Source organism: Pholis gunnellus, assembly GCF_910591455.1.
Source record: "Pholis gunnellus genome assembly, chromosome: 14".
NCBI classification, from domain to species: domain Eukaryota; kingdom Metazoa; phylum Chordata; class Actinopteri; order Perciformes; family Pholidae; genus Pholis; species Pholis gunnellus.
The window spans coordinates 21,579,014-21,606,569 of NC_136541.1; the positions used below are offsets into that span (position 1 = coordinate 21,579,014).

Sequence of the window (27,556 nt, forward strand, 5' to 3'; positions counted from 1 at the left end):
TAATTATTACCCACAGTTCCCCTCTGTTAATGCTCCTTCATTCAGAGTTTAGAACCTTATATCTCCTCTATTTGGTTCCCATACAACCTCAGCTGGAATTACCATGGTTAAGCTGGCAACCATTGAAATTTAAGCTTTTCCCCAACAGTGAGTTGCTTGGTTTTCAGGTCTTTGTCGTTGAAAAGTCTCCCTCTATGTTCTTTAAATTATCAGCTGAAGCGTCCCTCTGTAGCTTGTTTGGTTTCCAGTGTTTGTCACCAAGACGAGCAGCAATCACAAGTCAGATACAGATGCTTGTCAAAAACAGTGGATCTTTTATTCTTTATGTGAGATACAGTAAGCAAGAAGAACAACAACAGCAGCTCTGTGACTACAGTAACAACAGGTAAACAACAGTTAAGTGTATGCAGCGTATCTTGAAAGATGAGAGTTTGGCCACACTCCTTTGTGGGTTGTGTCGTGTTTGTATTTTCCTTCTGTTCCCAGGACAGGCGACTGTGGGTAAGTGGATAGCAGGGCCGACCTTCAACCAGAGGATCGGCGGTATGATCCCCGGCTACACTAGTTGCATGTCGATGTGTCCTTGAGCAAGACGCTTAACTCCAAAATTGCTCCTGTAGCTGTGCCTATGGTGTGATAAAATCTGAATTGTAAGTCGCTTTGGATAAAAGCGTCTGCTAAATGAATGTAATGTAAAGGACAGCATCTCCAGTGATGAACTTTCATTGAGTTTCTTGTTGAGCTGTCTACAGCAGCATCGGAAATTTGTATCATTTTTTGCTCTTTTTTCCACATTGAAGAATGTTAGGTAGTACATCTGCATATGTGATGTGATGTGAAGTTGCATGAGGATTTGTGTGGCTCCTAAAGGAAGCTCTGTGAGGAGGTGTAGGCAAAATAGAGCCATGACAGGGATCAGGTGGTCACAATGAAGAAGCAGAAAGCTTTGTTGGTACGGTGTTGAAAAAGGAGCAACAGTGAAGTTGGGAGTAACTCTGTTTCTGGACCAGGTCTGAAGTGGCTCAGCTGCATTTTTGTCCCTGGTCCAGTCCGTTGCCACAGTAATATCAAAGCTACCACGGGCTTTCATGTGCTTTTTGATGAACTCGCTTCAGTGGAACATTAATGGGATAGTTCAGATTCTTTTGGACTTATGTTTTTGGGTTGTCTGTCCTTCTGTCCCTGGAGGGAATTTCTTCAAATTTGGCACAAACGTCCACCTGGACTCAAGGACTCACTGATTAGAATTTGAAGCCCAAAGGTCACTCCGACCTCACAAAACACATTTATGGCCATAACCCAAGAATTCATATGCTAAATTAAGACAATTTCACACAAACCCGGGATAAAAATAGGTTCATGTGATGACATTTTGGATAGACATGGATGTAAACTGCAAAATGCCATAAGACTGCAAGGCGGTAATTCCAGTTTTCAATAGTCTGGTGGCTTTGGCAAGCGCAAAGTTAACAGCTTCAGGTCCCCGTTGTAAACATGTATTCTTTAGTTGTCTCAAGGCAAGGTAAACCAGCGGAAATATTCTAAATATAGCATACACTTAAACCGACATGGATTTTTCTAGGTGGCTAAAATACATCATTTGCTGCTGCCCCCGTCCACAGAAGTACATTGCTTTGCTTCGTGCTGGTACTACAGTCAATACACTGACTATGGAAAAGTACCTGATACGAACCCACTTGAAAATATCCATACTGTGCCTTTAAGAAGTGAGGGAATGGATAGACTACAGACATTCCCTTTAGGTTGCATCACTTTGAAAATGGAATTGGAGTTACATGCAGTGATGGACACAGAGGTGGGTGGGTTTTTACCCCAGGAACTGTCCTCGTGATTGGTTATCGTTGGTAGAGATAGTACTACTACAACATACAAAAACAGATTTACTTTCAGAAGAAAATCTCTGTGCGAGGGAACAAGATTAAAGGTATAACATTGACAGGTAGAAGGTAAAGCCAGTGACCACAGCTTGACCTTTGACATCAGTGGAGGAAGAGTTACAAGGTTAAAATGAATGTAGTAAGGCCTTACATTGCTAGCAGCAGGCTTTTGTGTAGCACCAATACGAATGTAATGTGACCTTTGGTACCAGTGGTTGAGGTGAGAGGTTACAGTAATGACTTCAGGGTCTGGGTGCCTTACAGGACTGGCAGCAGGCCTTTCTGTAGTACCAGTGGGAACACAGTTTCACCTTTAGGACCAGGGCACAGTTAGCTGTTGGTTTGTCTTGGCACAAGTCTTCTACCACTACTACTGACGCTGCTGGGGCTGCTGCTGCATAAACACACAAAAAGCACAAAAAAGTATGAAATATGTTGAAAATATAAAAAAGAACACTTTCTCACGTTGATGTTTTATCTACCCTCCGCTGATGGAGCTTGCTGAAACGTTGCATCAGCTACAGTAAATGTTTGTTTTTGTACCTGGTGCTTCCGTCGGACAGCTCTGGATTTCACAGCTCTGTCGGGCTTCTGGCCTGAGGGCAGAGTTGCAGCTGTGGCCCCTGGTTACCAGCTCCTCCCCCTGGTAACACTTCACTTCACGAACCTGGACGCCACTCCCACAGGTCTTACTGCACTGAGGGGGCATGAGGGGACATTTTTCTCTACATATTATTGATGATCAGACCTACAGACACTCAGTCCAAATACAGCTGGACCTTCAAAACAAGATTTCATTAATTGACATCGTACACACACAGAATATTTATGAAGGTGCAGTAATGTATACAATTGAGATCCTTGTGGTTATGTACTGTACATCAGTGAGTAGGCATACAGACGGACAGACAGACGGACGGACAGACAGAAAGTTACCTGAGACCAGGATGTGGTGAACCATTTGGAGCAGGGTCTCTGAAAGCAGGAGGAGCTGGTCTCTGGTTTGTTAGTGTGGTCACAACTGCTGTCTGGAAACTCTTTGAACACACCACCTTCCAGCCCAACACACACCACATGACGGTGACGCACCCCGCGCCCGCATGTAGCATTACACTGGAACACACAAACAAACAAGGAACGTTGATTTTGCTGGTCTCGAAGAAATACTATTTCCCCCACCAGCCAAAAATATGCTCTAACAAAGAGCTCCGACGACTGCTTCTTTAAATGTTTACCTGCTGCCATTCCTGTTCCACCCAGTGGGGGGCGCAATCTCTGTCCCCACAGGGATAGATGGCCAGCGGGCGCAGCGACTGGTCACATTGTTCTTCTGACATCACTACCCCTCCTGATGATCGACAGGTTACTGCACGGACCATCCTTCCCTCTCCACACACACCGGAGCACTGGCACATGCACAGACATTTTTTATTGGAAATGCAACCCTTTCATTGACGTGCGTGTATGTACACCATGCTGAAGCTGAGTGAGTGTCGTTAACTCACAGGTCCCCAGTCAGAAACTGTCCATCTTCTGTCACAGGGCGGGCCTTCACATTCCTGACTTTCTATTGGCTGAGAAGACTTGTTACATAGTCTCATTTCCATGGAACAACGGACCTCCCGAGTGCAGACACCCCGAGAGCCACAACGGGCCGAGCACTAACATTGACACACACACACACACACACACACACACACACACACACACACACACACACACACACACACACACACACACACACACACACACACACACATACATTATGTACACACAAAGAAGATCAATAATGCAGAAAACGGCATAAAAACTGTACAATTTGAATTCAAGATTTTTAGTACACGTTACAGGTTGCCGTGTGGAGCAAGAGTTGCTCAGTGACATTCGCTGGCTTCTGATTAGATGATGGTATCATTATTTTTTATATCAATTTCATGACGTCGATAAGTCTCAATCGGTTGATTCTATGCCAGCATTGGCCTAGCAAGACTGATTCAAAACAGTAGATGCAGTGTTGAATCATTTTCATGCCATGACATTTTCATCAATTTGGTGAGGAATGTCAAAATGAACACAAGCATTGGTGTGTTTTATCACGGTACCTCATTTAGTTAACACCTCAAAAATCAGGTGTGAGCGAAGTGAAGCTCAGAGTGAGTCGCCATCTTGGCAGTGACGAGACAGCCTAACTTTATGGAGGTCAATGGTGAGTGACTCGCTTTCAGAGCCAGCATCAATTTGCCATTTGAGGAACTGTTTTGTCACTGGCTTCATCTCTCAGCAGGTTGCCGCTTGCAAAAACCAGGATTAAACGTCCTAGTTGGGCCAAGAGCCCTTAGATCCTTGAGGAGCAGCAGGAGAGTCTCTGGAGACATTTGGGCTGCATTCAGCTCTCTTAACGACTCAAAAATGAATGGATGGGTGCCAGGGATATGACTATGATATTGTTTGTGTTTTTTCAGTTGTAGGTCTTAAGGGTTCAATTCCAATACAGAATGCATGCTGGCAGTTCTTGGTATTGTGTTTTTGCCACTTTGACAACAACAATAGCAGATTTCAAGACTTCAAGATGGTACAATGAAACTACTAGCCATCAACATTGACAGTAACATTGCACACCCACTCCAGAAACATTGCAACGTGGCTTGGTGTGTTACCTCGGACCACTCAGACACCTCCCACTGGGGTCCGCAGCTATGGCCAAGGCAGACCTTTCTATTGGCTGGTTTGTGAAGATCATGTGACAGACAAAGTGAATCGTAGACAGATGAGTCGAGGCCGGGCGACAGCATCTTCCAGCAGCGCACAGTACGATACTGAACACCCTCTGCACAGGTTCGAGAGCACTCACTCCAACCACTGGTCTCCCATCTGAGGAGGAAGCAAGATGGTCAGACATTTAATAACATTTTCAGATACAGTTGGTGTTTAAAACCATTTCAGTCACATTAAAAGATGTCATTCCTACTTCTGTTAATGCTTTTTGAATTTCTAACCAGTATGACATTCTTGTTACATTCATTCTTTCTTCTTTGCCATTTGCAAAAGAAACTGTGCCAAAGTCTGAAGACTTCCACTTCAGGGTTTTAGCTCAGCAGACCAGTCAGTCAGTGAGTGAGTAAGGGCAGTACCTTGGAGGACATTCCTTCCCAGTGCAGAACTCATGTGTGGGCTCAGGTCTGGTCAGAGAGTCACAGTAACTGTCATCGACTTCAGTGCCGTCATATCGAACACAAAGGGCGTAGCTAGTGGTGATACCTGGCAACACACACACACACACACACACACACACACAATGTTAACAGAGAGCGCACAGAGCACAGAGAAAGATCAACAATGTACATGTATGTTGCAGCTGATGTCGGGCTAGACCTGTCACAATAATCACTATGTCGACTTATCGTCCATTTATGGTCATCACCCCAAACATTTCTGCTGACCTCGATATTGCCTGTAGTGTTTGTTTACGTATGAGATTATACAGTGCCTATGTCGTCATTTATAAACCTAATTATTTTTTTTTCTTGATTGTTAAAATCATCTTCTTTCACTTAAATTTTTTTCCATAACAAATGTTTTCTGTACTATATCTAACCATCTTCCTTTTAATCCTGCCAGTTGTGAGTATGATTTTGACCAAGTCATTATTTTCCTTCAGCGCTCTTTAGTTATATTGCCCAGGTATAAAATCTGTTGACATTACGTCCTAGCTCATTCAATGCTGTATTCACTCTATCCCAGTATGGTTCTGTTTTGGGGAAACTCCAAAATATTTGTGCATCATTTTAATCTGTATGGCCACATTTCCTCCAACACGCTTGTTTTCTCAGCTGTTTGATTTTTATATTAGACATAGTAAAGAAACAAATGTTTGTAGTGCTACACACATATGATCGTGATGTTCAATGCCTTTTACCAGTGGCAAGCCATGCATTTTATACCTGGGCCTTCACTGCTGAAACACCACCTTATAACCACATGATGGCGCCACAGCTAGGGTTATTATTCGTTTCTTGGGCTGTAACTATATAACGTTACGTATTTGTATTAAACCGTTTGGTACGAGGCTTACAAACCGAACAATACTTTTGAATAATACTAGTGCATTTGGAAAATACAGAAGCTTAAATTTGAGGAAATATAATGTTTTCTGCGCTCACTAGGAGACAGCGGTCTGTGTGACCTCTGAACCGGAACAAAAACAGCTGATGCCCCGCAAGTGTTCCGGGAGGCTAGGCTAACTAGCTTAACGGAAAAACAACAGCAGTAACACGCATTCTGCTACACACTCAAGGGCCATTCAGATATTAGATGTAAAAAAACGAACCAGTTGACTTACCAAATGCTGATCACATCCTCCTTTCTTTGTTGACAAAGAGTTTAATCCCCGCGGTTAAATCCCAACTCACAAATCCGTTTATCTTTCAGTTTCAGCCATTGAGTGTTAAAAAACAAAGCTAGGTAAAAAAAATTTAAATCTACACCAAACTAAATGCAAAAAATATCATAATTTCATGTATCTTTCAATTTGAACTCGTCTTACTACTCCGATTAAGCCTCTGCTGTAAATTTCGTTTCAAAATAGTCACGTGCTCGCCCACTGACCAATCAGAATCTCACTGCAGCGCTGCTGCTAATGCTGACGTAGCTGTAGGCCTGCAGGCCGCTCTGGCCGTCAAAGAATGTTAAACTAAAGATCTGATTGGTTGAAGACTATGCCAATCAACAATATCGTCCCCATTCACTTAAACTGAACATGGAGGCACTTGTGAGTCTGCAGGCCTGGGGCCTCGCTTCTTACCTAGAGACACAGAGGTGAAATCTGATTGGATAAAAGCTCTACTTAATACAAGCTGCACTGGAAGCAGAGCAACTGAGGAACACAGTAGCTGTGCAATCAGAAAATAAGATAATGGGAAAAATATTTTTATAAATTATGATACATGTAGTGTATTTGTGATTCTGTTTAGGGCAGCAGAGAAGGCTTTGCAGGCCCTGACGGCCCGACACTGCCTTTTACCTCTTACACTGTAAGTTTTACATAAAAGTGAGTTTTAGCCTGACATTCCATTAAACAATGATGCTATAATAATTTAATGAACAATAATGCATCATATTGTATTTGTTGTATCTGTGAGTAAAATCTGGATCTGCAACATAACAAGTCTTTCTGTTCAAGGTGGAGCTTTCAACTCTAAAATAATGCTGGATAGTTCAATCAATAATAATGCATCATATTTTGTTCCTGCATGTTCCTATATGCAGAATACAGAATGTTCCTGTATAATGTCGTCAATGTTGATACATTGACATTGTACAGGAACATACAAGCAAACAAACAAAAAACAACCTTGTAATCAGTTTCACCAATGAGACTTAAATGAAGTGTCGCTGTGATTACCTGCACACTGATTTAGAGCAATGTTTAATTAAACTGTGGTCTGGTACTCTGTCTGAGGAGTCCTGATATGCAATGTGAGCCTCACAGTACCAGCCACGCTCATATTTTCTATAGCCAACAGCTTTCAAAAGCTGTGTCGTCAAAAAAGAAAAAAAGATAACTAATTATCATATTGGTGTCGTTGTGTGCATGTTGTGAATGTGTTTACCTGTTGTACACGTCGAGCTGCAGGGAGCATAAGCAGAAACCTTCCAGCGATACATGTCTGCCAGACTAATGTCTGGGTCCAGACCCACGTCAAAGTCATTACTGGAGAGAGACAGAAACAGACAAAGGTAGGCACATTCTTTTTAATCCTGATTGTTTTCTGGTTCATTTTATAAAAACCCAGTAAGGTAATCATTAGGATACTGTCAGGAGAAAAGGAAAGTTAAGACAGTAATGTTAAAAATGAGGGGAAACAACACGGCCTGCAGGAGAGATTTAGAATCATTAATGCCATTCAATTCATATAAAGTCTTGTAAATTATAAGCTGTAAGCAAAGAGAGAATGAATGATGATCATGATTATGAAAGTGTAACAAGCCGTAAATTATTATGTGGCATAAGTGTGTACTGAATGCCATCTTATAGCATGACAGTTCCCTTCATGCATGTACTGTATTCCACAGCTGTTGCCTCATACCTCTCTGTGTTGGCTGCCTGGACTGCAGGCACCTGTTGCAGCTGTACCAAGATGGCAGTGTGTGTGTCTGAGTGTGTGCCAGTCTCTGTGTCTGTGTGTGTAACAGAGTGTGTGTCAGTAACTGTGAGCATTTCCAACTGTGTTTCTGTGTCTGTGTCAGACAACGTTTGCATGTGTGTTTCTGCTGGTGAATGTGGATCAGGGAGTGTGCTTTCCACAGAGTGTGTGTTTGTGAGGGAGTGTGTGTGGTTGTAATGCAGGTCCTCCAGTAGCAGATAGGGGGCATCTTCTGGCAGGGCACTCTGACCACCTGTGAATGGATAGAAACAAATGAATGTAGGGGTTTTAAAACATCCTGATATTTTGGACATTAACAGTTATGTACTGGTGATATTATTGCAATATAGTTAAGACTATGATATCTTATTTTTTCTCTGTTTGAATGGGATTTTTATGGCCTCTTGTCTTTACACAGGGGCCAGAAGTCAAGAAACAGGTACTGAACATCATAGAGATAGTCGGGCTATGTCCTATTCAATCCCTTTGTGTGGAGGATTAGCCATATAGAGGCCCATCTCACACCAGCTAATAATTATTTTAATATCTACAAATATTATTGGAAAGAAATATCATATCCATTGTCATGACATTTCCCTGTGTAGCATAGCATAAAAAAAGAAATGTTTTGATGTTTTATTTTGCTCAAGATATTCAAACACTCAACACAAAGAGGTCTGAGGCTTAATTTGTCTCTCCTACCAAGGAGAGTGTTGTCATCAGCAGTGGATGGCTCGTCAATGGAGTTAGAGGAACTTCCTTAATGAACAGAAAAACAAATTAAACAAATAGCTAGATACACACATCACCGACAGACCGACACAGCCTGGACTAAAAGAGATTTGTTTCTGAAAGCATGAGAGGGGGCACATTTTATAACTCTCTAAATCCAACAAATGGCGAGTTACACCAGCTTTCCTGTCATTGGTAGTAGAGCTGGACCAATGAATTAGCCAGGATGATATACTGGTAATAATAGCTTATCATATAGTGCACTAATGTCTACCTGAGCAGAGAATGAAGTCTGTCTCCCTCTGTGTGGTTACCCGAGCTTCCCTGAGCTTTGTGTACATAGCTGGGCCGGCTGCTCGTGCATTTCCGTGCATGTGAGTCTCTCTGTTGAGCCCCACACAGCATCGTCATGGCGATCTCCTCCCCCTATTAACACTGTTTGCTCTGTCAGCACTATTGCCATTGTTTGCACCATTTGTACTTTTAGCACCGCTAACTGCTAACCACCAGCTCAGCCGTTGCTATGTTGTGTCGAGTACATTGGTATAAAACTAGGTGCAACAAAACTGTGGTAGTAGCCAGTAGTCAAGATATCTTGCTCTGGAAGTGTTGGACGGACTTCAGTTCTGCTTCCAACAAACAAAGAAGCCTGTTTCATATGATCATCAATCATTTGAATATATGAAACAAGAACAATCTCATCATTGCTTTTGAAAGCTATGACCATTTTAACTCCAATCATGGAGTTAAAATGGTCATAGCTTTCAAAGCTGACTAATTAATAGAAGAATCACCACTGAAACCCTGTCTATTGGCAGCTTCTCTGTACAAATGTGTTATCATTTTCAAAAAAGTCTAAAGTCTAAAGTCAAAAAAGTCAATTAGTAGAAGACAGATCAATCTGTGACTCACGGTAGCCAGCCGGTACTGGAGGTCCTCGCTCGACATCGTTATGACTGAATACATGACTGGTGACATCCGCCGGCCTGTAGACCAACATGGCTGCCGGCGGCGGGGGGCTGGGTGTCCTGATGGCCCAAATGATTTCCTCCTCCTTTTCTTCCTGCAGCTGGACATCTGATTGGTCATCAGCTCCCAGCTGGCTGTTGTAGTGATGGACAGATGTCCCATTGGTCGCTCTAAGTTGATCCCCTCCGACATCCTCATTTACCTCGTTATAGGTGAGGTTAAGATGGGAGGGGCCTGCTGTGATGTCTTCAGCAGCAGTGATGTCATGAGATGTGCGATGGATCGTGTATTCGTAGGTGATGTGGGGGAGCTTCCCATTCAGGTTGTAGTACTTCATGTCCAAAGAGAAAATCACAGGTTCAATATTTCATACTGGAACTGAACCCATTATTTTATTGTAGCAAAATGAGACACACATATACTTGTCCCGTGTGTGTTTACTACCATAGCATTCAGGCCCTGAAGTGTTGGTCCCTGGGCAATGATATACTCCAGCCCATCAGAGAATACATTGCTTGGGCGTCGGTATTTAATCACTGTTCCTGCCACATGGAAGTTTTGTGGATTGTCAAACACAGTGTTTCCGTTGAAGAAGAAATGACCAGCTTCATCTGACAGGGCTAGATAGGAGAGGAGACATCAGGGGGAGGGACTAAGACAGCAATATTCAAAACTGGGTCAAAACCCCCAAAATAACCTTAAAGAGATTAGTCAATTTCAAAATAGTGGTACTAACAATATAGTTACTGGTTGTTGTTTCGTTAGACAAACAAGATCCAAATGATCTCTATGCAGTCAGTACAAATATAAGTCCAGACCATGTTTAGCCTATAGGCCTATATATATATATATATATATATATATAATAAAAACTTTCTAGAACCACTGTTACAGCGATACTTTTTTTGCTTTACATCTGTTGATTTCATACTCAGGTTATTGACCTAAAAGAAGCTGTAGGTTCTCACCCAGGATGTTCTCAGTCTTATGTCTTTCTATGATCTGAATGTCTGAAGCTCCAGCTGGGATGTTGGTGATTAACACATAGCCTGATGACAAAAACACCTACTTTACACACAGGCACAGGCATTGTCAGTAGTGAAAGAATAATCAGGGAACAGTGTAACAAATGTGTGTACTAAAGTAAACAAAAGACAGACTTAAATGTCTCAAACGTGTTTCTGGTGGGACACAACCAGGAAGCTTAGATCAACAGTATGCATAACCTCAATTCCACCTCAGCTTCTGCAGGGTCAGTTCACCTAAATCACAAAAAACGTATTTTCCAACATTTCCACTTAATCGTGGTATCTCACCATAATTTAGCTTTTATACTGTGTGTTCAGGCTGGGGCCCCAATACAATGACGGAAAATGTTTTTTGGTGGTCAAAGCATGAAAAAAACAATCACCTGTTAGTGACGATAATCCACAGATTTGAAGTTTCATTAAAAGTGTTTCCTAAAGCAAGATATAACTTGTCTTTTTTAGATGCTTTGATAATCATTGATTGTATTCTCAATTGTATTGACCCGGGAGTCAAAAACAGACAAAACCAAAACGATCTATATGGATAGATACCACAACAGTAGACTGAAAAAAATATGTTTTTTGTATATTGTGACAATTTTATTATTATGTTATAATATAATAATTATAATTTAATACAATTGTGAATATATTATCCAACAACCTTCTTTCCATGACGAAGACGAGACATTTACTATGAGCACCCAGGAGTCGGTAGCCAAACATGCACCAGACCTGGGCTCACATATATGTGGCTTTGGATATTTTTGTTAAGTCTAACCAAGTATTTGTATTGCCTAAACCTAACAAAGTATTTTTGTTGTCTAACCTAACCAATTGGCAACTATAAACTGAAATAATAATAATTTAGAAATAAAACAGAAAGGTTCAGTGTGAAAACAGGCTTCTCACAGGATTTAAAACCTGGTCTTTTGAGTGTGCTGGAGACAATCTTCAGAAGGATAAACTGGAGAAGACAACCGAGACTGACAGGATGATTTTGGGGCGGTCTTTGTATTTTTCTAATTTATTGGTCTGTCTCTGAAGCAGGGCAGCTGCTCCACAGGCAGAAGAGAGATACAGCAGGAAAATACAGCGTGTAGAGACGGCATATTTTCATATCTTAGCCTGTAAATTAAAGATTTATTTTGACCAAACTGATTGTTGCTGATTGTTGGAATAGTGGAAAGACTAACAGATTAATGGTTTTGGTGAGTTTAGTTTCTATCCAGTTTGAATGAAGTGTGTTTTTTGAAGGCAGTTAAGCCAGCCTTAGATTGGTGAAAAAGAGAAACTCAATTACAGAAGGTGTACAGTTGTATTTGTTCTGTTTGGGTGTAAGAATATTGTTTTGTTTATTTATCAGAAGTAACAAAATCGTCAATCCAGCGCAATGCATTCTGGAACACACAGGCACAGCCGGCATGGCTCTGCAGTATGACAGATCAGCATTATTGGTCAATAAAACACGCATTGGGGATTTACTTCTTCAGTGGACCACATCAGCACTGATTGAACATCCAGATTTTTAGATGCATATTCAACTCAATCGGGTGCAAATAAATAGGGTTAGGGTTAGGTTTCTTCCTCCAAGTTTCATGGAAATCGTGCCAGTAGGTTTTTCGTAATCTTGCTGACAAACAGACAAACAAATCAACAAAAGAAACAGAATACATAACCTCTTTGGCAGAAAAAAGGTAATACCTGTGACTAAATGTCCATAGAATTATGTTGATGCACAAAGAGGTGACAAAAACAGAATTTAAAAGTCAAACCATCATAAAATCTCTTTTTTATGGAGGAGAAACAAGACTAAATCAATTACATAAAGTGTTTTTTTGTCAAACAATCATGTAATCCAAATCTCCTTGCCATTGGATGGCTGCACATTTCTCTTCCTGTGCCTTTTCTACCCTCTTCAAATGTAACGCCTTGTTGAGAAGAAGTGTGTAATAACCGTATTGTTAAGAGAGAAGCCATGCAGCTACAATACTGCTGGGAAGATTACTACCAACATGACACACTACACTGAAATGGAGGTAATAAGAATTAATAATGTTGCTTTTTAACTTACACCAACTTCAGTACAAATGTCGGTGGTGTAATGTGATGTTTTACTAGCATTTCATAACAACTTGCTTGCATATGAGGGGCTGAACTTAAAAGCTGAACTGGGTACATCAACATCTTGTTTAACGACACATTTCTTTAATTTGGAGTGTTAAACATGCTGTCTATAATAAATCATGCTCAGTATAATTGATACATAAATTTGGATTGGCTCCAGGCCATATTCTGACTGTGTAGTACAAATAATTATAAACACTTGTGAATAGAACACAGTCTAATACAACATGAAGGCCAAAAACAAATGTTGCTTCAGGAATAACATCAGAGCAGACCCCCAATCTGCATTCTTAAACACACATGTCATTTTGTGGATCATTTTTAGATCCAGTTCTTTTTGCCTAAAATCAAATGGATAATAAATCATTTAAACCAGTTTTTCTGAAGTTTAAAAGACTCATTCTTGGTCTTGACTAAAACTAGACTGAAATGTTCATAGTTTTCTTTGATTAAGGCAAGACTTAAATGTCTAACACGTTTTTGTAGACTAAAAATGAAATAAATAAAGACTGAGACTAGATCTAAAATCGTTGACAAAATGAAAGCTATTTCAACTAACTGATGCTTTAAGATGGACTCCAGTTATCAGTATATAAAAGTCAAATTCTGTATGAAGCTATAACATTGTCATCCCGCCAGTATGTCAAGATATTCTGTAATTAATAATTACAGTAAAACTTGATGAGAGGTTTCTGAGGGCCCAGTTAAAACAGCAGCTGACTTTCAGTGAAACAGAAATTAGAATGTGAATTCAGAGAATTTAGTGTTGTTGTGCCAGTGTAACCAAATTCAACACCAGACATTAATGATAATGCTTCATAATGAATACTTCTATTCACATCTGTCTACTGGTGTGTGTGTGTTACCTAACTGTGTGAGTGCCTTCCTGTATGATCCAGAGATGCGCTGGCAAGACGTCCCGTTGCCTCCACATACTCCACATCTGTCTACCGTCTTACTGCCGTACAGCTCCCCATCACAACCTACAGGCTGGAGACATTTAGAGGATCACTCTTACAGACAGTGTTTCTCATCAACAAGAAACATTCGCTATGAATGAGAGTAAAATCATGAATGATTTATTACAGAAAAATAACATGTCATTTTCTTGTCGGGTTACCTGACATATTCCCTCTATACAGACTCCATGGTATTTGGCATCGTGGCAGAATGTACCATCGTGGGCGGGAACTAGCAGCTGTCTCTCACCACTGATGGTTGTGCACTGCAGGTCACATGGCTTATTGGAGATGCTGATGTAATCAGCTACACAGGGAATTACATATTTCAAAAGATATTTAATTCAGTGACATCATAATAAAGGATTTCTGTGCAATGAAGTCTACAATATTAATTGAGTTACATGTGGTTATCATTTGGGATTGGCCAAATGTAATGTTGCCTTGTGCAGCTTTAACTCATCGACCACCTGCTGGGCTTAGTAAGACTGAAATATCATATAAACTCAACGATTATCAGAAGATTTTTTTACAATTGACTTTCATTTATTCAAGACGGTGTGAATGTTAATGTCCAGCAGAGATAGCTAGAAGAGTATGGAGGGAGGCCTCGACTGTGTTCAAGATTGATACCTGACAGGCTGGAAGAAAGACTAAGACCATAGATTGATATCATACCAGGGTAAAGCGGTATCCACTGGTAGTAGCTTCTTCCAAAGGCTTTAGAATTGAATTGGGAACACTGGTGCTGTTTGAAGCTCACAGTGGGGCTGGGACAGGGCTGAAAAAACACAACACAACAGAACACACAAACACATACAGAAAAAGATACCTGCAGCTTAATAAACTCTAGCCCTATTTGTAGGCCTCTGCTCGAAAATTTCATACCCATACGAAAGAGTGTAAATCTCTAACTACAAGGTCTATTTGAATAATTGTGATGTTATAATGACAGAAACACTTGTGAGATTTGATCATATGTGTAAATATCAGTGTATATGTTACTGGTTAATACAAAATGAAGATGGCACACAGCTCAAATTGAAAATGTTCAGGTTCGCCTGTAAATAAAAGCATTTTTATTGATATTATTTATTTGAAATAATGCAGCTGAAAGCCTAAAACCTCTCCCAAATCATAGCTCAACATGTCAGTAGTCTCACAAAAAAGATTTGTCTTTGATAAATTGAAGCAAGCCAAAGATGTAGAGGTTTCAGTACGAAGGGTCACGCGAGGTCAAGCCAAATTCTCATTTTGGAACCAGCTGTTGCAGCTGTTCTATTCTAATTGTATATACTATATAACTATATATTTCACTTGTTGTATCACTAATAGTGTTCAATCTAACCTAATACAGCAGTTTGGCAAAAGTCGCCAAAAGTCTGACCCCTTCCCCCTGGGTCCCACAAGTTAGGTTGACCCCCCTTTCACCAGGAAACAGAGGAGAGAGACACAGGACATACGTAGGAGCAGTGTTTAGCTGGCAAACGGATAATTATGCCGGTCTTTTCGTGATTCTTCGTAAAGGTAAGGTCCTGCTTGGATTTTTTTTTGGATAAGTGGTTTGTTGTTCTGGCGTTTGTTTGCTCACAGCGTTGTACTGGTTTCACGGAGAGAAATTCTGAAGATATCTCTAGATTCTGTGTCGAATTCTCAAGCTCTGCGATGTATTGCTCGGCCGTGTAGCCGTTGGCTTTGTGATGGAAAATTGAAGTGGAGTGCATAGCTCGCAGACTTGTGGCGACAAATACGTGATATTGTGGTACATCTTCTAGTTGCTTGTATTAGTCGTGTATAGTTGTGTTTGGAGTGTGTAAGAAGTGACTTACATGATAGTGTTGCCCAGATGTTGCTGTTTAATCTGGTATATAACATGTATACATGCATTTTTTTAGCTCTCGATATGTACATTTTTTCGACAGTATATGCTAGCCCCTCTGAGCCAGAGAGCCCCCAAATTTGGGGGCGTTGTGCGCAGGAGGCTAATATATTTCAACCTGGACCCTATTTCCCCATGTCTTTGTGTCCAGCTGACTAAAAGGAAACAAACAATTGTTGTAATTGGTCCAGTATTGAGCGAAGGCTCTGTAGGCTCCAGATTAAACCTTATCGGGGTAAACTGGCTCCATCATTTACGTCCATTAAAAATGTGTATTTTGGTCACTGAGAGGCTGAGATTATTATAAGTGTCTGACAACATTATGGAGAGAGTCTTGCTCAAGGAAAAGTCATGTTCTGAAATCTCGCAAGGTGACGCTTGCTGGAGGACAACAGTGGAAACGTGAGTGCCGGCAAAGCAGAGTTTGTTGCTTTAGACTACAGAAAGTTTAGCTGAGTGTTGAAAAATACAGAAGTCACCCTTTAAAGACTTTGTTAGTTTTTCTTACTAATTTCTTCCATTTACCTCTGTATTCTATGGTTGAGGACTCAATGGAGTACTCCTTTTTATGGTATCAACATCAATGTAGCATCATACCTGGTTTGGACAGAGCTGGTACTGTTTCGGAGAGCCAACACAATATGAACTGTTTACATTCTGGGTTGTGGACAGCCTGAGACAGAGAGAGGATACAGAATACCACAAGCTGTTTAATGTACTGTATAACATAGACAACACACAAGATATATAAAATAAGGCAGTATATATATATATACACTATCATCCCAGTATCACATCGGAGAGAGGGTAATGGCCTTTGTCTCCTTGGTTTGGTCTAGCAAGAGTAAGCAATGATACGTAAGTCAGATACTACTTCATATTTTGTACTTTCTGGTCAAGAACTGAATAAAAACAATTTCCCCAGTTGTGTCTTTGCTAACAAGACGGGTGAGTCTAGTAAGGTTGACAGAAGGCTTTCCAGCTCAAATGAATCCATCGCAGAAACTATTTCACAGCTTTTTTACAACATTTTCAGTCACGTCACTGTTTAAAAGTCTCGTTTTTGTGATGTTTCATTGATCATTTCATAGCAGCAGGGCAGCACTGACTGACCAGGCTGTAACAGTGGCTGTTCCTCCAGGCTGCAAGGAAAAGCTGGCGAGGGAATAATATGCATGAAAATGTTGTGAAGCATATGCTATGGCCTTCACAGTCCCCAGATCTCAGCTCAACTAAACACGGTCCTCAGTGCATCAGGGTCTGCAGCGATGTCGACAACCCACCCGACCCATCTTGAAACGCAGACCCCATTTTGTTTACCATGCTTTGATGGTGTGACTTTATGCTGTTTCATCACCATTCACATCCATACAACCAATGTGTTTATGATTAAATTGTTAACAAGAGAACAAACTTCTTCAAAGATCGAACCTCTTAATTTAGCAATCAAAGTGCACCAGATTGATGCATTTAACCTAAACTTTAACTTTTACGTCATCCAAAGCTGGATGTCCCCACTCATTCCTGCACCGCAGCTGTGGCCTGCCAGTTGAGGCTTAGTGGGTGTAGGAGCCAGGTATGGCTTGTGTCATTTTGTACACCCTTTTATGTCACTTCCGGTAATTGAGTCACGTGGTGTTGGGGATAGCAATGGGGATATATGCTGTTCCGTAGTTTAGTTTGATGAATGGAAGGAGAGGGGGTGAGAGAGGGGGTCTTTTTTTTGTTGACCGCTATTTACACGCTATTCACACTATTTACACTACTATTGTCATTGTTTGACGCTGTTGATCCCCTTTGTACACCAAGGAGAAAGCGAGTTTGAACACTCATGACTGTATGTTATCCACCACCAAAGTTTGTTTGTTGTCCACAAATAAACTCACAAAACTCCACAAAAAAGTCACTGGATCCGTGAATCCTTTACTGCCAACGCATCCGCAGGTTAGTCTCCCCTACTTAGCATCTCTGTGACTAATTTTAAGTTGCTGATCGTCACCTACAGTGGGTGTTCGGAAATGTAGGGTGAAGAAAAGAACAGGAAGAAATGTAACCAACCACAAACGTTTCCTGTTTTATTTTGAAGTACCCTGCTTCTTGTGTTTGTTTGACTTCCTGTCTTTGTGGTTTTCCCTCCTTTTTTCTGTGTATCACCTGTGTTGTATTAGTTTCGTCAACCTTACTGTGTTCCCTTTGTTTCTTCCACCAATCAGCTTTCAGCCTACCCTCATGTCAGCCCACCTGTGTCTTGTTGTCTGATTAGTTTCTTGTGTATTTATAGTTCTGTCTTTTGTTTGCTTTTTGTCAGTTTGTCTTTCTTTGTTTCTGTTACCTGAAGCTGAACCGTGACACGACTAAGCTGTTCTTCTTTCCCGCCCGTGACATCTCCATCACCACTGAGATGTCAGTGTCTGTGGTGTCCCCTTGGACTGCAAGGAACCTGGATATGATAGTGGATGACCAGCTGTCCTTCTCTGCCAACATCTCTCCAACAACTCATTCTCGCTGTAGATTTATTCTCCAAGACATCAGAAGGATAAGTCACTTCTTGTCATCTCACGCATGGACTACTGCAACATCCTTGTGGCTGGTGGACCTGGATGTGCCATCCGACCTCTGCAGCTCATCTAGAATGCAGCAGCCTGGCTGGTCTTCAACATACCCAAGTTCTCCTATATTACCCCTCTCCACTGCACCGTGCACTGACTTCCTGTTGCTGTTTAAATCCTTCTAAATACTTACCTACATTCCAGATATGGTCAAACCATACATCCCAGTCGGTTCGCTACGCTGTGCTACTGCCAACCAGCTAGCTCCTCCCTCACTACGAGTGGCCGTTTCTTTCTCTATGTCTTATTAGTTCTAAATGTATCAGTTGAAGCAGTTCAGCATAAGACGTTGATGCACATGCATGATTCTTGGCTGAATGCACTTATTTTAAGTGGCTTTCGATAAAAACTTCCAACATAACTAACTCTAGAGTACTTTTATTAACAAATGAATGATGAAAGGTAACATGATAATGTAGTTGAGGTACCATGGGACTGCTAACTTTACACAGTTTAAAAGTCAGATTACAGAGTACAAATGTCATTACGTGTTCTATTGTGGTTGTGTGACTACATGCGGTTTGTACAGTCAAGTCTTCAGAGGAAACATCTGATCAACAACTACTCAAATGTGTTTTTTGACAGTAAAATAGAAAGGACCTCTTAATTCACTTTAAACCAGCTGATGGCAACACATCTTAAGGGTCTCAGAACTTTACACGTTTACAAAATGTCGCAACACGTAACATGTGTTTGCAACAAATGTACCAAGACAAATCTGTCTAAGAACGCTGTAGTTTATGTTTAACATTATGCCAATTCTGTCTGTGTGTGCGTGTGTGTGTGTGCGGAGACGGACCTACAGGAGTTAATGCCTCTGTCTTTCATTACCATATTAACTGCACCCCCCCCCCCCCCCCCCCCCACACACACACACACACCTCCACCATCTATCTGTGTCTCTCTTTCGTCAGCCCATCCTCCTACACTGTTAAGACGGTAAAGTAGGAGAGACTCCAGGAAGAGGTGCGCAAGAGGTCACTGTGTGAGAGTGTCATGTCTAATTGGTAAAAGGTGATGAGTGTGGGGCAGGAGAGGAAGAGGAGTGGAAAAAAGCAGGAGAGGCAAAAAGAGGAAGAAGTGAATGGGTTAGGGTAGTAGAAGAAGAGAAGAGTGTGGAAAAAAAGAAGTGAAGAGGAGAGAAAGGGGTTAAAAGGGGCGAAAATGGGAAGGAGAATAACAAAGACAGGAAAAGTAGGGGGAAGGAGGGGGAAGAAGGCCAACAGTGAGGGCAGAGTGGCGTTAATCTCAGTTGACAGACATTTCCGCAAGTCTGACAGGGGGAGGTCAAAGGTAACGAGATGGCTACAAACACACACATTCTATCAACACTACCTAACTTTCCTTTGTGTATGGCCACGTCTCTACTCACTCTTCCACCCTGTGTTGTTTCCTATATGTCTTTACATGTACACTGTGTGTACAAGATATGAATGACTCATCAAATATCCAAGTCGTTGATTCTTTTTAACATAAAATTGTATCTTTCATTCTTAAAATGTTGGGCTCTATTTTCCTGACAGCACAAAGCCAAATGGCTCCAAACAAACCCACTTGCACCGGGGTGGGTGGAGTGGTGCGGCTGAGGTCCTGTTTATTGAGGAGAGACGGTAAAGTGCTATTTTAGGGCTCATGTTAACATAAAATTGCTATTCCATTTCCCCCATTTTGACCGCCTCTTATAACACACATAGCTGTAGTTGGCAGAGATGTGTGAAAACAAAAATAATGACCGTACGTTGAGTCCAGTTTCATATTAATGATGTCATGCAGCGTAACTTGATAATGATTTACATTTCCTAACATGGTGACCGGCTGGGTCAGGATCTAACACAAGATGACACCTCTCTCTAGAGCTATTGACAACCGAAACTCAGGGACCCCAGGAAGTGGGGTAACATCGTTGCCACCCCAAGCAACACACCTCCACAAGCACAAGCAGTTATCAAAGTCATCCTACTGACACAGGACAGTTTTCAGGTGTTGCACAATAAATGGGAACATACCATTAATGTAAATAAAGAGCAAAATTATGAAATCAATTAAATGTTAGCCCGTGATGAAAAAGATATATGCTAGCAGCTAATGTAAGTTTCATAGTAACTGCCATTCTACAGCAGGCAGCCAGCACAAGAGGGCCTATTTTAACATGATTATTTATTAATACATTTAAAATGGAACTTTTATATGGCAATATTTGATGACCATTTTATAAAAGCAATAGCTGACTTCAGTCCATGATATGTTGTGATTATTTTACAGCGAAGGGGCGTTGTTCTTCTCAATGCGAAGCAGTTGCACTTCTGGTTATAATATCAGATTTTGTTATGAATTGTGAGAATGGTCTGAGCATGGATAAGTCTTTGGAAGAGATGGAGCAGATAGAGGAGTAAGATTAAAAAACAAAGGAGACATGCCTAAATGAATGAGAGAGAAGTTGAACAAAGCTGGGTCCATTAAACAGACTATGTGGTCCACTCACTGTTTTCAGATCTGATCATCCAACTGGACCAGAACGGTCAGGAGTAGGCTACGCTGTGGTGCAGGGACGACAGATTTTGATGGCTAACCCTGACATTTAGCATCACACTGGTTGCCAATAGGATTTTTCCATTGGATTTTGGATTATTACAGCAAATAAGCTCTGTGGCAAACACAAGTTTATGATTTGCACACATCTTTAGCAAGATAATCATCACAAATGAACACCACTTTTATGACTTTGGAACCGTGAATGCAATCGCCAGAAGTAAAAAGCTATCATTGGGCTACAAATGGGAGCAGAGGTGCAAAAATGAGAACTCATTTGTAGGTTTTAGGAGTCATTCCTGCCGCACTCTTATTCTGTCCTCCGTATGAGTGTTTGATGAGCACACAGAGACGGATAACGAAACATTCAAGTCTGAGAGGCTTTAATAAGGACTCAGGCAAGGAGGTAACGTTTACCTGTCTTTACTTGCATGTCATGAGAGATCCTGTTTCTCTCAGTACAGACGTCTTTCTGAGACTGATATGACAGTAAAGTATAAATACCTAAGGCATTACAAAGCCATCATCAGAACCTGGTATAAATGAATAGTTCAACTTATAAACTATGCTTCTCCAGGAATTCACACAAACAGATGGAGGCAGACCTTTGTCCTGCTACGTTTGTTCATTTCTAGCGATTTCATTTTTGTTTAAGTGCTGAGCGTTCTACACTGTAACAAAAATGAAATAACTGGCAAAAGTGAGCGGAAAGTGAGCATAACAGTTACTGATGGTAGTAGATACACCGTTCAAAAGTTTAGAGTCATCTATATATTCATATTTTTCTTCTTTCCTTCAACAATTAATATTTTAACAGAGACAAAAAGAGCATAATTCACAGAGCAAACAGTTTTGGCCCCAACAGAAGAAAAATTAAATGATTAAAACTATATTGTTTGGTGAAAAAATGATAATGTGTTGTCAATAAAATGTTGTAGCTGTGTGTTTATTTCATAAAATCTTGCCAGATATATGTAGTAACTGTTTAATAACAGCAGTAAGCCCCGAGAGATACAGTGATTTTTGCTCCACGTCATGTCTTACAACAAACCTTAGCTGTTGTAACATGGCTGTAAATCACAGCCTCAGGTGGAGCAGCTGTCCCGACAAGCTTTCATAGGATTCAGGACGGCCTTTTTATTTAAAGCAAAAGACCAAACTCCACATCGGTCACATCTGACAATATGTTTGGTAGTGGCATTGCACACAAAAGCTGAACCTTTTTAATAGCCTCAGTAAATAACAAAAGACAAAGGCAGATAGTAACAAAGAAAACATGTTGCCCCCCCCCCCCCCCAATATAATGCCTCCAACATGGGCCTGGTTTGAGCTGCCACGGGGGCTAAATTAGTTGGTCACGTTCACATGCACTTGCACCCCTCATTGTACAAACCAAAACATTCAGAGAGAAGAGTAACATAGAACTCATTCTCCTCTTTACATGCACACACACACCTCTGTATCAGACAGTGTCTCTCCTGACTCCTCACTCCTCCTCCACAACTCCTGGAACAAGAGGACCAACTGGACCACTCTCCCCACCACTGAAACACCTCCTGGGAGAAAATATACAACAACCATTAAAAGCAAACTGGTGTGGCGTATCGTTTCCACTAGGGAGAGGAATGACATATCAAAGTGTGGTTAAACTGGCTCTATCTGCAAAGATGAAGAGTCTCCTATATTTTACAGTCAAACACAAATTACATTTACATTACATGTCAAAGGTGAGACAAGGAAACATTAAACGTGTGCCAGGGTATGAGTGTGATTACAGTACCTTGTTGCTTGTCTGTCTGACATTCTGACCTCCAAAGCTGTGTGATTGTAGACGGATGTTGTGCTGCTCCAACCTCCCTTCACTTCTGTCCTGGCAGACACACACCACACACACACACACACACACACACACACACACACACACACACACACACACACATAAACATGGATCATTGTACCCTGTGACCCACATGTATAAGGGAGGATGTGCTGATATCATATATCTGTCCATATATGTGGATATAGATATCTCAGAAATGTGAAAATAAATCTTGCATTTAGTTTAACTGACCCTTTAGTTCACTGTCTAAAGCAGGGGTCTCAAACTCATCTTCACTCTGGGCCACATCAGCATCACGGTCGTCCTCAAAGGGCCGGTTGTAAATGTGTAACTGTAACTACTCCTAACATATTGGTAAATAACTGTCTCTGCATTTGATTATTGTTTATTCAAGTGTAAAAATATTGTACATGTAGTTATATAAATGTAAAAATATATTTAAGCACATTTCTGTTATTATAACAAATCCCTTTAATTTAGGGTTAAGAAACCCACATTACTCTATCAAACCTTTAAAGAAAATAGCAAAGACAAATATCAAACAAGTTATTACAATAACTTTGTTCAAAGCTTAAAATCCTTTCAAGGGTGCGTTTGCACAATCCCACGTGAAGTATTTCATGTGTTGTAAAGCCACGTTTAAAGTCGTCTTCAATGTACTCACAATACATTTACATGTCAAATGTAGAGTAACCAGCCAAAGAGCTGCTTCTATGACTGTTGTGTTAAAGAATCTCATAACTTCGACTTTCTATCTAATAATTTTGACTATGGGGATATTTTTATTATCAAGTCTAATTTTAAAAAAATGATTTTTTTTTGCTGCCGGATTCGCGGGCCACATAAAATGACGTGGCGGGCCTTGGGTTTGACACCCCTGGTCTAAAGTAACCGTACCTAACCAACTACAACATGTATCTGCTGTTCTATTAGCTAGCACATTATTAATGCAGAAGAGAAAGTCTGTGTTTGGGGTTTAAAAAGAACAGCTCTATGTATTTGCAGCCTGGTCACCTATACAACAAAACTGCATTATCAATTATGTTTGGAAGGAAACATATTTCTTTCGGACTTTCACCCAGGTGTTAGTGTCCCGTGTGAAACATAAAGTTAGCGTTAACTTAAATACTCTATGCAGGTTTGTTAGTCTTAGGAAAACTACCCGATGCTCTATGAAAGGATTCATTAATTAGTCTTGCACCGATTAATTCACTTTTTTGGATGGCTGCTATTGAAAACCACAAGTATAAATGCTGGATACCAAAAAATTGGTTCGTCATGTCATCAGTCAAACATCTGTTTCTTGCCAAATGAGAACATCAAGGAGAGGTTCATCACTACAATCTGTATTAAAATTGTATAGGTTCTTAAAACATATGCATATCCAGGTATACTTCAAAGTAACTGTAGTGTGTGTGACATTTTAGCTAATATAAAATTCTAAAATTGAGGAAAATCTGCCCAACGTCAAGCTGGAAGAGGAGATTTGGTTTGCAATGTATCCGAATGATGTGATATGCTTAAAGTCTCAGTAACGTGGTATATTTTAATCCCTCAACCCGACAAAACACACACACACACACACACACACACACACACACACACACACACACACACACACACACACACACACACACACACACACACACACACACACACACACACACACACACACACACACACACAAAAGACCAAGGCTCCAAGTCTACTGTGTTGTCTCAACAGGGTCCTAAACAAGTCCACACAGGCTCCTGACTGTCAGATTAGCCTCTGGCTAATTCAACACATAAACACACACATCTCTATATTGTGTGTGGGGGGATATTTGTATGATTAGAGAGCTAAAAATAGACAGTAATAGTTGCTTACTATAAGTTAAAAGACACTTCCATGTTTTGGTAGGGGGTTGCATTGCATTTTTATAGTTCAGTGACCATTACGTGTTTGTTGGATTGGAGGTCAATCCCAGAAGCACAGTAACACCTCTGTGAGGTGCTGTGGTTCGAGGGTTAGGATGAAGGAAGCTCCTCTAACACAACCTGTAATGTACCATATTCCTTCCCATGCTGGGATAAGTGACAGTGCTGACCTACACTGTGTTCACATCTATTGTACAAATCGACATAGAAATGGCCATTTATAACATTGTTTATGAATCAACTATCAACAATGTTGCGAAGCTCAATCACAAAATTATTGAAAGTAGGAAGTACAGACTAGTAGATATTAGCAAGGTCGATATAATAAGCAAATATTAGCAGTATAGCTGTTTATGGTCATATAGAAACAGTGTCATTTTTGTCCTGACATGTTTAATTTTCAACTGTAAAATGTCCTGCACAGTATGTCATTATTCTGTAATTAACACATTGATATGGTGCTATGGTGAGGACTGTGGCTCCACACACGCCTCCTTTATCCTGGTCTAAAGATTGCACAATGATTCATGGATGGATGTCACCATATTATTGATTTGAATGTGTTTAAAAGGTGCTACATTCCAAATTCTGAGCACATTCATGATAGAGGGAATGCCTCCACACGGCTTTCAACATGGCGACGGCTTCAGCTGGCAGCCAGAAGCTAACGGTGCTAATAGCACACACAGTAAAAACAAAGGCAACAATGGTAAAAGTGTGAAGCTGAGGGCAACCAGAGGGTCTGTTGGTCTGGACGACGTTATCAGCGGTAACCACTGTAACAGCGCCGTGCAGAGAGAGGAGATCAGCTAGCCAGTGGTGCTCAACACAGAGACTCACGTGCACTAACATGCATGCACGGCAAGACCGCTTTTAGAAAGCACAGAGAAACTCAGATTACAACACAAACAGAGGGACAGCGTCCTTCTCTGCTCCAGTAGACATCACTCCACTACAACTGATATAGAAAATTCTCATTTAGCACTTTACACCTATACTTTTTTTATAATAGCTGATACATTTTCATTAGATTTCCATCTGAAATATTGGTGCATTGAAAACTGTAATTTCAAACTCAGAGATGGAAACAACACAATAAATGCAAGCGTTTAAATAGAAAGCATTGCCTCACTTGCTATGGTGCATGGTGTTTGAGTGTAACAATATGCAAAGACAATGTCTTTCATAAGTCTTTGCCAACAAAGGCTTTTAGATGTCATGCCAGTTGATGAGAGCACTACCCAACTTTTTTGTGACTGTTGTCATCAATTTGATGTGTCGTCAACTTCATCCACACAGCTCAGCCTCACATCCAGAAACCCCGCCCTCTTGATCACAGTATGTGTGTTTTTATCTTTCATTGGCCAGAATGATAAAAACAGTGCTAAACAGAAAAATATGTGTCATTTCCTCTCCGGGGCTCAATTTTTCAGTCCATTCACGTGCATAGAAACCAAGAAGTGTTTATGGTTCAGAAGAAGAACTGTGAATGCTGCTCACAAAAAGAGTCTGCTAACAATTGTTTGCACAGCCTTTGGTAGTGCATCTGTTTAGAGTTTCAACCACGAGACCCCAAGACACCCAGAGAGGCTGTCTGTCTGTACTGAGCTGAACAGTTATAATCACTGTCGGCCTTTTGGTCAGACAGAAGATCAATCGGTGAGTTTGTCTGTCAGCTGGTTGAAGCTCACAGTGAAGAGAGCGGACAAATGCTCATTCAGTCATGTGATGTGAAGGCAGAGGTGTCTATCCTGCAATCTCCTCACAGTTCATTCATTTACACTTTACACTTGCCCACAAGTCATACAACAAAGATCGCTGCTGCTCTTGAAGGGGGATCAGCTCTGATAAAAGCAAACCAAACAGTGAAGCACTGTGTGTGAAGCATGTTGGTTGTTTTTTAGTGAAGGTCAACAAAGCGGCTGTCTTTAACTGCACAACCAACCAACAAACAGAAGTATGAGACACAGACCCAACATCGAACCCCCCACGAGGTATTATGGTCTGCTTATTCAGACAAACCACACACAGGTCATGTTCATTTGATCTGGAGGAAGAATCACCATTCATAATGTACACAGCTGATGTCATCTCACTGTGTGTGTGTGTGTGTGTGTGTGTGTGTGTGTGTGTGTGTGTGTGTGTGTGTGTGTGTGTGTCTCGTCTCATGTAAACACGTCTCAGACCGCCCTTTAACGAGCCTTCATGCAACATGCATCCAAACAACCACTAGCTTTAACTCAACAATCCGTTACGTTCCCGCATGTGTTAACGGTTTGCCTTCCTTCACACACACAATCACACTTTATGTTAAATGTTTTCACGAAACCCGAACCACTCCAGGGACTGGACTTCAGCTCACACAATGTCGTTGCTGCGTTAATATCTTAGCCGGATTTAAAATGAGCCTGTGATGTTATTACGGTGAAAGCTAGATGATAAGCAGGACAGAAGCAAAGTGACACACTTGTGAGTAACTTCTCTCCGCTGGAGCAAACTACCCAGATAAAATAACTTTGAAGCATTTTGCAAATGGACACAGCTTTGAGATGAGAACAAGCAGCTATTCCTCGAGCTATTTACCTTAACGGGCCGGTTGTTCGTTAGCGGGAGAACCGGGATGTGTAGTAGGAGAAAAGAGAAAACCGTGAGAGCTAAGCCTCCGTTACCGAACATGGTTCATTCATGTCCCGGGCTCTAACCTCCTCACCCCTCCTCAAACTCTCTCTCTGCCTCCTTCCTCCACCCCTTCTGGTGGAGCTACGCCTTCTGGTCCTGCTCGCGCTCACACACCAACGCACGCGCACGCACGCTACACCCCCCACTTTGGTTTCATGCTTAACAGATTTGATGTGTAGACTTTGAGCGTTTTGACTTGTTCCTTTCATTTAGAGTTTTGGGGTTATTTTGAACATTCCAAGTTG

General features: G+C 41.1%; 1 protein-coding gene across 1 annotated transcript; it reads right to left on the reverse strand.

Annotated features, from left to right (window-relative positions):
* Window positions 1–1,935: 1,935 nt before the first annotated feature.
* Window positions 1,936–27,308, reverse strand: LOC306706617 (ADAMTS-like protein 2; the record flags this gene model as incomplete). Its single annotated transcript, XM_079173760.1, has 20 exons — window positions 1,936–2,292; window positions 2,442–2,595; window positions 2,835–3,011; window positions 3,134–3,304; window positions 3,404–3,559; window positions 4,556–4,769; window positions 5,030–5,156; window positions 7,508–7,608; window positions 7,985–8,339; window positions 8,744–8,800; window positions 9,686–10,073; window positions 10,187–10,362; window positions 10,711–10,791; window positions 13,764–13,887; window positions 14,018–14,163; window positions 14,535–14,637; window positions 16,333–16,408; window positions 22,329–22,429; window positions 22,654–22,743; window positions 27,216–27,308. 20 exons carry the CDS (start codon window positions 27,306–27,308, stop codon window positions 2,141–2,143), a joined length of 3,042 nt encoding a protein of 1,013 aa, XP_079029886.1. The 3' UTR covers window positions 1,936–2,140.
* Between the last annotated feature and the right edge of the window lie 248 nt (window positions 27,309–27,556).